The 14,462-nt window shown below is 41.4% G+C and overlaps 1 protein-coding gene across 5 annotated transcripts in view; it reads right to left on the reverse strand.

Moving 5' to 3' along the window:
* LOC133474141 (granule associated Rac and RHOG effector protein 1-like) overlaps positions 1–14,462 on the reverse strand; it is a 72,164-nt gene that overhangs the window by 43,619 nt on the left and 14,083 nt on the right. For 3 of the 5 annotated variants that reach the window (XM_061765508.1, XM_061765504.1, XM_061765507.1), the window contains exon 2: positions 349–1,546. The exons of 1 other annotated variant lie outside the window; for it this stretch is intronic. In XM_061765508.1, coding sequence (XP_061621492.1) covers positions 349–831 — 483 coding nt within the window. In that variant the 5' untranslated portion in view covers positions 832–1,546. Of the gene's footprint in view, positions 1–348; positions 1,547–6,593; positions 6,729–14,462 lie in introns of those variants that run through there. One more of the 5 variants, XM_061765506.1, reaches the window with a different exon arrangement.

Here is a 14,462-nt window from a genome sequence, read left to right on the forward strand (position 1 = left end):
GGCAGTGTGGGTTCAGTTCCCACTCAGTGAGGGTGTGCATATGAGTGCGGATGGTTGTCCGTGTCTATATGTGCCTTGCGACTGACTGGCGACCAGGTCAGGGTGTAGTCCGCCTTTCACCCGAAGTCAGCTGGGATAGGCTCCAGCGCCCCGCGACCCTAACCAGGATAAGCAGTGTTGAAAACGGATGGATGGATGTAAAATACGTGCCTCTGCTCAAACATTGGGAAAAACTACTCTAAATCTACTCGCGGGTAGTGCTTGAACAAAAACGTGCGATCATGGACAGAAAAGCAATGATGTAATATTAACTGCAATGACAATTTCTGGTTGTGTTTGATGACCCACCTCAACATCTTGCAAGTTCAAGTCATTCTGATCTTTAAAGTTGGCGGCCCCGGCGCTCAGCTCCATCAGCATCTTGGCAATTTCGGGCTTGATGGCCGCCGTCAGGCGGCTGGCCGCCTCCATGACATGTTCCTGCACGTCCTTCAGTTGCATAGCCGCTTTGGAGTAATGAGAGTTCCTGAACACGCTGCTGAACAGGTCGGTGAGGAAGGCGCTGGCCCGGCAGAACACGTTGAGGGCATCCAAGTACTTGGAGATGCCCTGCTGGATGTCGGCCACTGCGGTTGAAGAGGAGGGGTGGCAGCCGTCAGGTACACCCATGGGAGAGGTGGCCGAGCAGGAGGAGGCCAGTGAGGCGCTAAGGGTCCGGTTCAACTCAGGCATCTGGTACTGCTGGTGCTGTTGGACTTTCTGCTTGGACCCGCCGAGCAAAAAGCGACGCTTGTAGTCCATTTTACTTTGCTGCGCACTGCAACAATACATAGGTGGTGCACCAGCACCGGACGATCCTGTTTGTTTAGTTTACCCCCCAAAAAATAAAATAAAATCCTCTCAAACGCACAAGGAAATGCTCAATACGACAGTCCTGGTCACGTAAAAAGACCACTGAGGGATTCTGCCTGCCAGAGGCTCATCTCAGGATGCCTTGGGGGAAGCCAAAGGCAGGGGTGGCAAGCTGAGAGTGGCGGGGGCCTATGTGAAGTGCTTATATGCAGGCCAGCTGCATATAAAAAAACGCATGCCTCCAAGATTCTGGTTCAGGCTCACATAAACGGATCCTAGAGCCAAGCTTAAAAGTGCATTAGCCTTCCTTTAGAAGAGGGACAAAAGAAAATTCTTCATACAGTCTGTAGCTTTTGTACATATAGAAACCCTTCACTGATGAAAATAGAAAATAATCAGATTGAAAGCAAAAATGAGCAAAACAAAACACTGGTCAACAGCATGGGGGTCACAAAATGTTTAAAAAAAACATGCAAATAGATTCCGGATTGTGAGGATGAGGCGGATCCAGTCCGTCTCAAGGTGCTCTTCTCCAAAAGCGTCACTCAGCTCCGTGTGTCCACCACACCCGTTCGATGGGGTTCGTGCTTTTCCCGTCTGTGTGCTGGCTGAGGTAGGTGGGTGGGACTCGCCCGCTGATGCAGATTACATCGACAAGAGCGCAAATGTATCTGTAAGGCCTCTAGGTCATTTCCTAAGAGGAAAAAAAATGGAGACGAGCGAGTTAGCATAGTGTCCAAAGAGGAAGGATGAGCTTCATTTATGGTGCAAAACAAGCCAGGATGCCTTTTCCCCACATAAAAACATGAGTCCAACATTAACTGTTTAAAGTGAAAATTAAGGTTTTGTTGGGGGACAAGAGAGCAATACAACTTTCAACCACAAAAAAATTGCTGTTAGTTTTCCAGTTCAAAACTGCCACCTTGAATGCACTAGACACAACAAGACAATGTAAGAATTTACTTTGTTCTTAGTATCGAGCAAATTTTATTACATCGAAAACGGTCCTGCAGCAAAGTGGAAGCTGTGGAGTTTAATACAGCAGAAATAAGGCACATTAACCGGGTAAGCTAAGGTAGCATTTGGTTATTTTGTGATAGCTACTGTAGCCTCAAATGTTACAATAACACAGTAATCATCTTTTAGAGGAGAATGAGGGCAGCAAGAAAGTGTGTTATGCAGCAAAATGGACACTGGTGCAAGCACATTACTGCAGCGTCCAGAACAAAAGCACAGTGAACAAGCTAATCGCTAATGTTAGCATATATGTTTATGGGTCAATTTTAGCTGCATATTGTCAAATGTTCCAATGAATCTGCATTGGCTAAATGCTAATTGCTAAATGTTCATAAAATAGTAGTTCAGTTGCTTTGCAACTGCTATGGCCTATAGTTGTGCTTTTCTAGACAAAGTCAGTGTGTCGATCAGTTACTCCAAGAGGCCACTGTTTTGCGAGACACAGAACAGCACATTGTCCCGGTCACAATTGTGTCATTCATCAAAAAGCTCCGACCGGTCCTTGCCACTGGACTACGAATGTATTGACTTGTGTGCACATTCGGTAGTGGGAATATCTGAAGGCAACCAGAAGTCAGCTGACTGAGGACATCACTGCCATTTCCTTATTTTTTGTATAAAAACCCCAAAAACTGTTTGACTCGTCGTATATTCAGCATTACTTCATTCAAAATTACTGGAGTCCATCCAACTCCAATATCCAACACCATATACATTTTGTATCGATAACGGAGTCTGTTACCCATACAGTTGTCTCTCTCGCCTTTATAAACGGCTATCCAGTCGCATCAATTTATCGTTCCCAACGCTAATAATGAACATGTTTATCCACTTTTGATGTGTGTATGGTGGTCTGCGGTGAGACTTTTCAAATGTAAAATACACTAGTCACAAAACGTTTGAGATATTGGGCTTTCAGGATGAACCAAAAATGCACTATTGACCTTTGGAGGTGAACATACAATTGTTTAATGTTCAGTAATTTTTGCACAACTTGCTCTTATCTAAAAATTAGCTGAAAGGCAATATTCATACTAGGTGTTGGACGTATGTATCGACTAATACTTTTCCTAGATTGATTCGAATTGGTATCATCATTCTGTCCACATTTTGACATTGAACAGATGGACATGCGCATTAAAAAGGTTTGAGAAGTTCAAATAAGTTCACCTGTAAAGCCGAATATGCCCAACTTATTGTGAGTATTGTATGTGCCTTGACTCAAAAAAAGGTTGGGAAACACTGGGCAAGGAAAAGAGGCATCGACCAAATGGGTGTTAGAGGTGTCTTCAAAATATTTGCCCAAAATCATTCAGTTCATGTTGTCAATCACATGCACACCAATGTCAGACATATTTGCTGGGTGATAAGTTTCCGTCATTGCTTTTGCTATCAGTCTGTGGAACAGACGTTGCACCATATCACCACACCGGAAGAGTCTGTGTTTTGGGATGGATTTTAACTTGCAGGGGAGTGTGAAAAAAACATGCTGCCGTCACTGCACCACTCTCCATTACACACAGACACGCAGGCACGCACGCACGCACACACACACACACACGCACGCACGCACACACACACACACACACACACACACACACACGCACTGCATCCCGACAACATTCTGCCGACCTTCAGACCCCGCTTCCTTTCCCAAACAGTGTACAGCCCTCGTCTTGTCGCCGTGTGGGTGGAAAGAGAGCAGAGGGGAAACTGGTGACCTCAGCGCAAAAGGGACAAATGTGACGCTCAGTGCACGTCCCCCAACAGAAAGAGTAAATCAGCCGTACCACAACATGCAGCAAGACGGAATATGTGACCGATTTGGTGGAAAATATGCTTTTTCTTTGTGTTAGGGTAGTAGTGATGGCAAACAGAAAAAGCGTGATAATAAACATCCGTCCATTTTCCATTTCCTGGAGACTATCCCAGCTGACTTTGTGTGAGAGGCGGGGTATACCCTAGACTAGTTGCTAACCAACTGGAGGGCACATACACTATATTGCCAAAAATATTAGCTCACCTGCCTAGACTCACATATGAACTTAAGTGAAATCACATTCCTAATCCATAGGGTTCAATATGACGTCGGTCAACCCTTTGTAGCTATAACAGTTTCAACTCTTCTGGGAAGGCTGTCCACAAGGTTTAGAAGTGCATTTATGGGAATTTTTTAGCATTCTTCCAGAAGCGCATTTGTGAGGTCACAAACTGATGTTGGACGAGAAGGTCTGGCTTTCAGTCTCCGCTCTAATTCATCCCAAAGGTGTTCTATCAGGTTGAGGTCAGGACTCTGTGCAGGCCAGTCAAGTTCATCCACACCAAACTCTCTCATCTATGTCTTTATGGAGCTTGCTTTGAGCAAGGAAGGGGTCAGCGCCAAACTGCTCCCACAAAGTTGGGAGGATGGTATTGTCCAAAATCTCTTGGTATTAGGGCTGCACGATATTGTAAAAAAATTACTGCGATTTGTTTTAAACTGTGATATATATTGCAATGGGAAATAATGCAGGATCAGTGTTGGGAAAGTTCATTTTCTATGCGAACTAGTTCAAAGTTCAGTCATCGTTCCAAAAATGAACTAGTTCAATTCATAATTAAAATTTTGAACTAAGTTCACCAGTTCAAAAACAAAGTAGTTCATAGTTTGTTTGTTTGTTTGTTTTTTTCCAATGTTGCTGATGGACTATCACCCTCAAAATACTGGCATTTCATTTCCCCATTGTTGCCACCCATTCAGTCCACACTAGTTGCCAGCTGCAGCTTTCACCTAACAATCTCAAAAACATGAAGTTGTTGCTTGAATGGTGCTTTTTTAAAAATAAAAATAAAAAAAGCACGACTTTTGTCAATGTGCAAACAAAAACATGCAACACAGTGTGAAAGGAAAGATGATTAAAGGACATTGATAACTTTGCATTCCTCGCAGCTCTGGCTGACAATATTAAAATTTATCTATTCTTATATTACAAAACAAAATAAATTCCATATCACAGTGTGATCATAGAGTGTTTTAACTAAAGCATTCTGATAGAAATAATTTTCCTAGTCATCCATTTTTACAATTATGTACTGTATTACAAAAGAACAGTCACTTCCATTTACGCAGGGTCCCTGAACGTACCTCGCGCACACATGCAGCTGCCGCGTGTCTGCCTAGTTTCATTCTGAAGAGCGAAATAGAAAATGCAGCAGGTATTCAATCTTTTACTCTTTTGAGCATGTCCAAACAGGTCCCTCTGCTGGTCACTTTATTTTACAGTTGATGGTGGGGGAGTGGGTGGGGAGGGGGTTGTGGGGGTAGAAAAAATTAAAAAAAAAAAGGTGGGGAGGGGGTAAAAAGGGGGGGGGGAGGGGGGAGGGGGGGGTTTTTGTGGGGTGTGGGTTTGGGGTTTTTGGGGGGGGGGGTGATAGGGTGTGGTATGTATAATTTATAAAATGTAAAGAGTGGGGTTAGTGGGATATATTTAATTTAAAGTAGTGAAATTATTTTGTATGTATGAATGTAGGTTTTGAGGTTTATGGAATTGAAGGGATAGTTATTATAAAATTTTAAATGATAAAGTTGAAAAAAATAATCATTAATGTATTGGATTTTTTTTTTTTGATGATGGTATTGTGAGATAAGAATTAAGAATTTTTTAAAATGTAGATTAAATGATTGGATTAATATTTTAGGTGAGATAAATTTTTTTTAGAAATAAAATAAATGATAGTATATAGTAAAGTAGTGAGTGTATAGATAAGGATGCAAAATTTAATAAATATAAAATTTAAGGGTGTGTAGATTAGTAGATGAGGAATATTGAGTGTAGAATAGAGATAGGGTTGAATTTATGAAGGCCACACGAAGTTTGGAGGTCTGTATCGATTGACCCGGCAGAAAGTTGCTGACCTCTTCGTACTATGCGCCTCAGCATCCGCTGACCTGGCTCTGTCAGTTTACGTGGGCTACCATTTCGTGGCTGAGTTGCTGTCATTCCCAAAAGCTTCCACATTCTTATAATATAGCTGACAGTCTACTGTAGCGTATTCAGGAACGAGGAAATTTCCCAACTAGACTTGTTGCACAGGAGGCATCCCATCACAATGCCACACTGGAATTCACTGAGCTCCAAAGAAAGACTCATTCTTTCACAAATATTTGGTAAAAGTCTGCATGCCTAGGTACTTGATTTTATACATCTGTGGCCATGGAAGTGACTGGAACACCTGATTCAATTTATTTGGATAGGTGAGTGACTACCTTTGGCAATATAGTGTATATACAAACAAGCATTCACATTCACACCATTTTTTTGGAATGTGGTGGGGGGCTGAAGTACCTGGCAAATACCAAGGCAAGCCCTAGAAGAACTCCAGACAGGACAGGCCGGATCCCTGATTTGAACTCCAAATTTCAAAACTGTGAGGCAGATGTGCTAATCACTAACCCACCATACTACCTTTTATGACAACCACAGAACAGGAGAGGGAATTTACAGGAGAGGGAAGTTACTTTGAAGACAAGTGTTGCCAAGAAGTTAGAATGCTCAGTACATTTTTATTTGCAGCAGATGAGAATGAAAATGGCATGCTGCTCATGCTAAATGACCTGTTACCTGGTCATCAAGTGTTTTCCAAGGGGGAGTATTTTTATTAGTTAGTCTGATACAGAGGTTAACTTGTCTTTGTACATGTATGACAGATAAAAATGTAAAAGTATTAATTAAAGAATGACTTACCAGACAACACCAGACGCGTTTGGTTATGAAAGACATTGTGACGAATTAATTCAATTTGTATTATTTCCAAAGGGAAAATGGATGAAAAACAATCAATCCTATGGCCATTATGTCAGCTTCTAATTGAGCAATTCAACAATTCGTCACTGACACCTCTACAACTCCTTTGAGGATTACTAGGAATTGCAGGCTGGACCATGCTAACCCTGTGGAGGGGAGCTAACCAGGGTAAACTGGCTTGACCTGTAAGCTTCAAAAGAGATTAGCACCACAGGGAAGCTGCAAGGTGGCCCTCCGAGTTTTCAGGTCGACACACTTTTTATGCAGCATTAGCCTGAGCGAGGCAAACAGGAAATCTGACCTCAGCTACATAGAGGCTAATCACACAACATTGCTCTCTTTCACACAGGATACAGTCAGTCAGTTGTACTTTTATTTACTTTTAAACATATGTGCTCTATCCTGAAATACATAAATATATATCTTTGAGCTCTTCAGGCAGTTCCTTTGACCTCATGATTCTCATTTGCTCTGACGTGCACTGTGAGCTGTAAGGTCTTATATATAGACAGGTGTGTGGCTTTCCTCAAAGTCCAATCAGCATAACCAAACATAGCTGGACTCCAATGAAGGTGTACAACCATCTCAAAGGATGATCAAAAGAAATGGACAGCCCCCAAGTTAAATATGAGTGTCACAGCAAAGGGTCTGAATACTTATGGTTGTGTGATATTTCAGTTTTTCTTTTTTAATAAATCTGAAAAATTTCAACAATTCCGTTCTTTTCTGTCAATATGGGGTGCTGTGTGTACATTAAAGGGGGGGGGGGGGGGGGAGAATAAATAATTAGATATTTTAGCAAATGGCTGCAATATAACAAAGAGTGAAACATTTAAGTCTGAATACTTTCCGTAACCACTGTATATTTTTTTATTGGTGGACTCAATTTGTTAAAAGTTTGCTCTTGGAGTAAAGCCTAACTACAGCATAGAAAGTCCTTTTTCCACAAAGCATTACAGATCAGTTCAGTTTAGTAGGCTGCCTGACTTATTATTAGGGTTGGGCATCGTTTGAATTTGAGAGATTCCGGTCCAGACTCCAGTTCCCTTATTTCGATTCCAGTTCCAAACGACACTCAACTCCGATTCTTTTAGGGGGCTGGGTCAAAAAAAGCTAGCATGGTTTAAATAAAGGGCGTCCAAATTATGAACATCCATTTTCTTAGCAGCCCACAGCATAGACCAAAATGAACACGTTCTTTTATAAGCAGTAACAATATCAAACCTATGAACTAAAAGGCAATGTGTGTGAAACTAACCCAATTGAGTTAATATTCATTAATTAATGTTTCAACTAAAAGTTAAATATAACATTGTTAAAATCGTTATTTGGGACTGTTTTATCACATCAAATGGTTTATATGTGCAAGTTTTAACTTCCTGTTTTAAGCTTGTAGCCTTTTATTTTTAAGGATACGCACTGGAACTCAGCATTTTGGCACAACTTCACATGGCACCGGTGATTATTTTATTTTTATATTTATTTATTTTTAATGGATGGAAACAAATGCTATAAAACGTTGATTCCTTTACCTACCCACCGATGAGGCACAAGGTTACTGTTTGTGATACTATGAGACAAAGTTTATGTTAACTTTGTCCCAATTCATTGTGATGTAAAGTTGCTACGGTAAAGTTTTAGCTGAATGTCATCGGCTCTTACGTTGAAGACTAAAATAAACGCTAAAAAGCATCAGTGGAACGAACTGTTTATCTTGTTAGCTGCCTCAATGTTGGCATAGACGCATTTTATTTTTCACTCACCCAATTGACTGAGAGTTGACTTCAATGAAGCTCCGTGCGGTGTAGGCTGTGGCTCGGAGCGGGAAGGAGCACGACAGACGCTACACATCCTGAAAGCCTCCTTTGCACAATATAATCTTATTCAAGTGTTGCACTGAGGCGACTGGTCATTAATTTTAACAAAGTTAAGACACACTTTTGTTCGCCGCCGTTAGACACAAGCATGTCTTCGTGCGCATTCTTTATTGGTTTTCGCCACCACTTCTTCGGGGTCAGCGGACTAGGCATCGAAATTGGGAACCGAAATGTTTAAATTTGAAGACCTTTTTTTATTTTATTTTGGAAGCATTTCCACTATCAGGTGTTGTAAATTCTATAGTACTTTGCTGTAGGCTGAGGGTGTTGCGCTAAGCTGGAGGTCAACACTCTACAGTATGTTGATTGGTCAACAGAAAATCATCACCAAAGCTAGACTACAATTTATTAAGTCTTATTTTTCCATTTCAGCACACACTGTAATGTCGCCTGTGATTGACAGCCAAAAACATCACAGTGCAGGTCAGTGTTATTCACCGCGGCTGTGGCTCAGTCGGTAGAGTGGATCGTCCAGTGACCAAAGGGTAGCTGGTTCAAATCCCGGCTCCAACTGTCTGCATGTCGAAGTGTCCTTGGGCAAGACACTGAACCCTAATTTGCTCCCAGTGGGCTTGGCAGCGCCTTGCATGGCAGCAGTCGCCCACTTTCAAAGTGCGGCCAATTAAAAAACAAATCAAGTAGTCAGTAGTCTGTGGACTTGGAAAAGCTAATGTAAAAATGTATGCCAAATAGAAAGTGAAGGATCACAGCTAATTGTTTAGGTGTTTCTAGTCAAAAGGAAATCTGCTCAGACTTTCTGCGAGAGCGCCTTCACGTAAATTCTGCGACAAAGACTTGAACTCGGCAGATCAAGCTACAAGATTAGGAAATCTAGAAACAACTCTGCTTACACAGAGTTCACGAAACATGCATCAGAAATGTGTCCAAGATCTTTGTTAAGCCCAACAAGTCTTGAAACCGCCCTTGATTCAAAAGTTAGTAGACCTCAAAAATCAGACTAGAAACAAACTTAAATCCCACCAATGTCCATCTTAATATGTGACAGATAGGGCTTGGGAAATCTCGCAACTGCGCAAGATCAGTCACAATTTCATCCAATCATCACTCTTCGTAACCCCCAATACTTGAAATCAGCTGTGATTCAAGTGTCTGTAAACCTTTATATCGGGTCTTAAGCTTTACATTTGACAGATTTACTGCTCAACAGCACAACTTACCTGTACTACTTGATAGAACCTAGTCTTAAGCGAACTGAGAATCTAGAAATTCCAAGATGACATGGTTATTCCGAGAGAGGCCCGTCTTGCGGGCCCCCACTGTATTGGAAATCACACCCAAACAAAATACATGTGGTGATATGTGCACTTGGGTATCAAGGATCCCGAGCCACCCCCAATGACGGGGGGGGTCCTCAGGGGCTAATGTTAGCTCTAGCCCTGCACTCACGTCAGCTGCTCCATTTCGACGGGAAGGGGCTTAAATTTCCTGGAGCGAGCTGCCTGTCGCCAGAACAAAAATGTAAAAGCCAAAGTTGGCAATTGTGTTTAAGAATGATTTACCCGTCATTCATACTAGTCTGGATGTGGATTTTCTTTTTAAAAAAAAAAAAGTATTTCGACAGCTTGTGTTTTGCATTGACTCACTCACAAGATGAGTGCCTAGTAACCAGTACTGAGCAGATGTACACACTCTCACATTAGTTTGTTGAATCATCTGCCTTTCGTTTTTATCCACTCATAATCGGCCCAACCTCCCTAATGTGACAAAGCCAATTCTTTAAGTTTCTGCAGCAACTACTTTTTGATCGGTGTTTGTGTGCCCGTCAGGTAGTTTAATAGCGGCCGGATGTGGCAGCTGCGACGTATGCCGACAGCTCCTTATCAGTCTATAGCGGCTGACACAGCGACGCTCCCGCCACAAGGCATTAGCTTGCTCCTGAAGTCTATTTCAGCTTCCGTGGAGGGTTGGGGAGAAAAAAAAAAAAAAAAAACAGCTGCATGCCGCACTGATTTTAGACGGTACTAAAGGTTGAGTTCAGAGGGGGGGGGGGAAGTGTTCTTCCTTACATCTGTAGCCAATGAAGCACAGGAATGTTATTTCCCCACTCAACTCTTAGCTTAATGCAACTTCAAAAAGAAGGAGTAGGTCAGGAAGAGCTGCAACACTTCCCATGTCGATAACATAGGAGGACTGTGCAAAGGTCTTGGGCCTTTTTTTTTTTCATTTTCAGATGGTAAAACAGTAAAAACAGAGCCAAAACTATGAAACTGGTTTTCACAAAACTGAGCCAAGGAAATCACATTTCTGTGAGAATCTGGACACAAGTGCTCATACAGGATCTAATTTTCACCTAACCGGTTCACATCACTCTGGGATCAATAAAATCATCACAGCACTATAAATAGTGAATTAGTACAACTGTCAAAATAAACTAAGTAACTGATTGTGCCGTAACCTCAAAAAGTCATAAACCCCCGGAACCCAGGACCCCTTGTACTGTTGAAAGCATGTGCCAATGAAAACATTTAAAAGCAAGAACTGTCCTTCAAAGTGTACTTCCGCTTTAGTCCCCTATTCACTTTGTTTTGAAGATGCCGAAAAGAACGTTACTTTGGAAAACAAAGTTTTGATGCAACGCTTTGAGAAGATGACTGACAATATATAGCCTGACTTACACCTGTAGGACAGCTGGATAAATTGGGCATCAATTACTCTGAATTCAATGTCAAATTTGATGACATCGTGAGTTTTGTAGAAACATGCCGTTTTACCTTACGAGTAGACCCACTGTAAAGGAACACATATTCACACAAATTCGGGTTATGCCGACATCGTAGGAATGGAAATTCACAAACCAAGGACACACTGCACACAGTTTAAATTAGATAGCCACGATATATATGGCCATTATATATATTTGCAAAAACAAAAAATCTGATGGCGGCTGAAGACGTTTGCATAGTACTTAGGTACATTTTAAAAGTATGTATTTAAAATAGACTTTACAGCTGCAGCTATCGAATATTTCAGTATTCAAGTATTCTACTAAAAATTCTATCCAACAATCGAGTATTCAGATAAAATATATCAGTGTTTCCCCACATATACATTTACTTGTGGCGGGCCGCCACAAGTGAATTTTGGCCGCCACTAATAGATTTTGCCGCTATTTGTTCGTCCTCGCTATGAATGTAGTGTGTCATTACAGGTCGATCAGTAGGTGGTGGGATGCATTACCTCTGTTGCCCACTAGACTTTACACCTATCTGATCGGCATCGGCCAATAATTAGCATTTTATGCTGATCAGCTTTAATGCCAGAAAAATCCTGATCATGTAAAGCCTAGTGCCCACCACCGCAAAGAGATTCTGGTCCAGTGGGAAACACTGCATATATTTGTGTGGTTAAAGAATAATTCTGAATACAAACGAGAAAATAAGCAATTACTTAATAATGAACGGTTTCCAATTAGTTTCATTTTTTTTTTTATAACATCAAGTTTTTATTTTTTGTACATGGCAGAAAACTGAATTTTCTTTTGTCTAGAAACATTTTCAGTGAGCCAAGTTCAAACAAATATCAATAAATTTTGGTTTAAAATTGGCATTTCTTATCAGTATCACAAACCCAAGGTATTAATTCAAAAAAGGAATAAACAGCCTTTGTGCAACTTCACTTCAACAGCTAGCTAGCATTCTAGCATAAGATATAGTACAGTAGGATCATGGCTGTCCGTTTATGATCTTAGATCAGCTGCCTAGGAATAATTCTACATTCTTTATACTACTAGTAGTTTTGGAATTGTTCAATTTGTTAAAACTAAAATGAAGACACCTCCAGTGGAAACAAATATTTCCCTCATTTGACTTCATCAAAACCGTCCTCTGTTTGGGTACATGACCCATTTTACTCTTATTCCTCTCTGACCACCTTTGCCACGTTCATCACCATCTACTTCACTTCAAATGTAGCCACTTAAAGATCAGATGGTAGTACACTTGCCATATGTCACACAGTGCCTGCTATTTTCCCAAAAACAACCATGATAATATCATGATAATATCATGGTTGTTTTTATGCTTCTGAAATTATGAAAAATAAGGCCCGACTTTGAGCTGCAACAGTGTGTGGTTGGTCCGCTTAAGGCGCTGGAGACATGCCCTTCACCTGTCAATCGAATTAGTCTGCTGTAGTCAACTACTGTTTGAATAACGTCTGCCGCTGAGGTTATGCTTAATAAACAGTTAACTTTCCCGTCCGCGTGTTAATTGATGACCAACACACAACTCTGAGTGAGGCGTTGACGTTTTAAACAACGGTCGCGCTAGCTGTTTAGCTCCTTAGCTCACTAGCTTTTAGCTCGTGGGCTAGCTTGTTAGCTCACGGCCTAGCGAACGTAAAAAACAGTGAACCTTCCCTTTAAGTGTCTCTGTTGTGTGCTACACGCTGCACATGGAGCAAGGCTGTGGAATATTGGACGAAGCCAACACCGGTCCGCCGGCGTTCCACAAGGCCAGTAGGGGGTTAATTAATGACACAGCCGTCCAACTCTCGTCGGCTCACTTCGTGTTGGCTCACCACAACAATAACAAATGATCAAGTCTGGAAAAACTATTGTGTCCATTTTATTTATCGACCGATAAGTTGATATAATAATTATATTATTATATCAACAATATATATATTATTATATATATACAGGCCCAGTGCCTACACTGAGCAAAACTTCCAAGCAACCTGTATGAAGTAAGGTTATGGTTACTACGGTCGCATTATATACTGTACTTGTCACTAGACTTTACACCGACCTGATCTGCTTCATCGGTATCGGCCGGTAATTAGCATTTTATGATGATCGGCTGATCAGCTTTAATGTCATAATTCCGTGATTCAATCAATGACGTCATTGATCTGCTCCGCAAAAAACATTTACTCCACGTCGCCATCGTGGACCCATCAAAAAGCTAGTTTATTTTTAGCCTTGTCACGTTTCCTGTGATGTAGTACTGTAACTATCTGACGGCCAATAAAGTTTTATTTCAATCTTGTCAGTGAAAAAACATTCAGTCTGGGACTTTTTTGCAGTGCCTCAGACAGACAACACGTAATGCCTGGATCAGACTAGAAGACAAATTTGGTCTTTCACGATGTCAAACTACTGCAATAAAATCGTGTGTTTCGATACCACCGCATTCCGTCTTTTACGATCACTGGACTTTATCGTGTCAAATCAAACACCACCGGATACACTCGTTACCATGGCGACTACAACAACAATAGATCGCACAAATTTATTGTGTGGGGATGAGAAATAATAAAATAAGGAAAAACGTGTTGTGGTCATCACCAGTGCTCAAGAGAGGACGTTCATTCACGGATAGCTTGAGGTATGTTCACGTGCTTTTAATAAGATACCATTCGCAAGCAGGCAACATAACGCGCTGTAGACGAGCACGCTAGTGCTAGCACTAACAGTTGTACGTAAACATGCCGCTGTTGTGTTGAATCATGCTCTTAAGTTTCGGTGTGTGCGAAGTAATTGTAAAAGTTTTTATTGTGGCAGGCCTAAACATACAATATATTGAGAGCATTATATACATTATATTATATATACATAACGCTCTTAAGTGGACCACAAAATTGGTCAACCCCGAATTTTTGCGTCGAAAACTGCCGTTTATGTTTTCCCAGATGGACATTACTTGGAGACAGACTCAACGTCATGACCTCCCCAACATGGCCGCCACATAGGTATGACGGTTCTAGCCAGGCTGCGACCATGCGCTCTGCTCTTCATATCTATGGTTGGGAGCTTAGGACCACTGTTTGGATACACTGCTGTAAACAGAGGACGTTTAAGGTTTGGGATCACTTTAAACCCAAAAAGGACGAAAATTAAGTGGTATGCAATAACTGCAAATGCGCAGCTGGCGTACCACACTGGTTTCGGAGATGTAACAGATGTAACGAG

This window comes from Phyllopteryx taeniolatus, chromosome 2 (genome assembly GCF_024500385.1).
Source record: "Phyllopteryx taeniolatus isolate TA_2022b chromosome 2, UOR_Ptae_1.2, whole genome shotgun sequence".
NCBI classification, from domain to species: domain Eukaryota; kingdom Metazoa; phylum Chordata; class Actinopteri; order Syngnathiformes; family Syngnathidae; genus Phyllopteryx; species Phyllopteryx taeniolatus.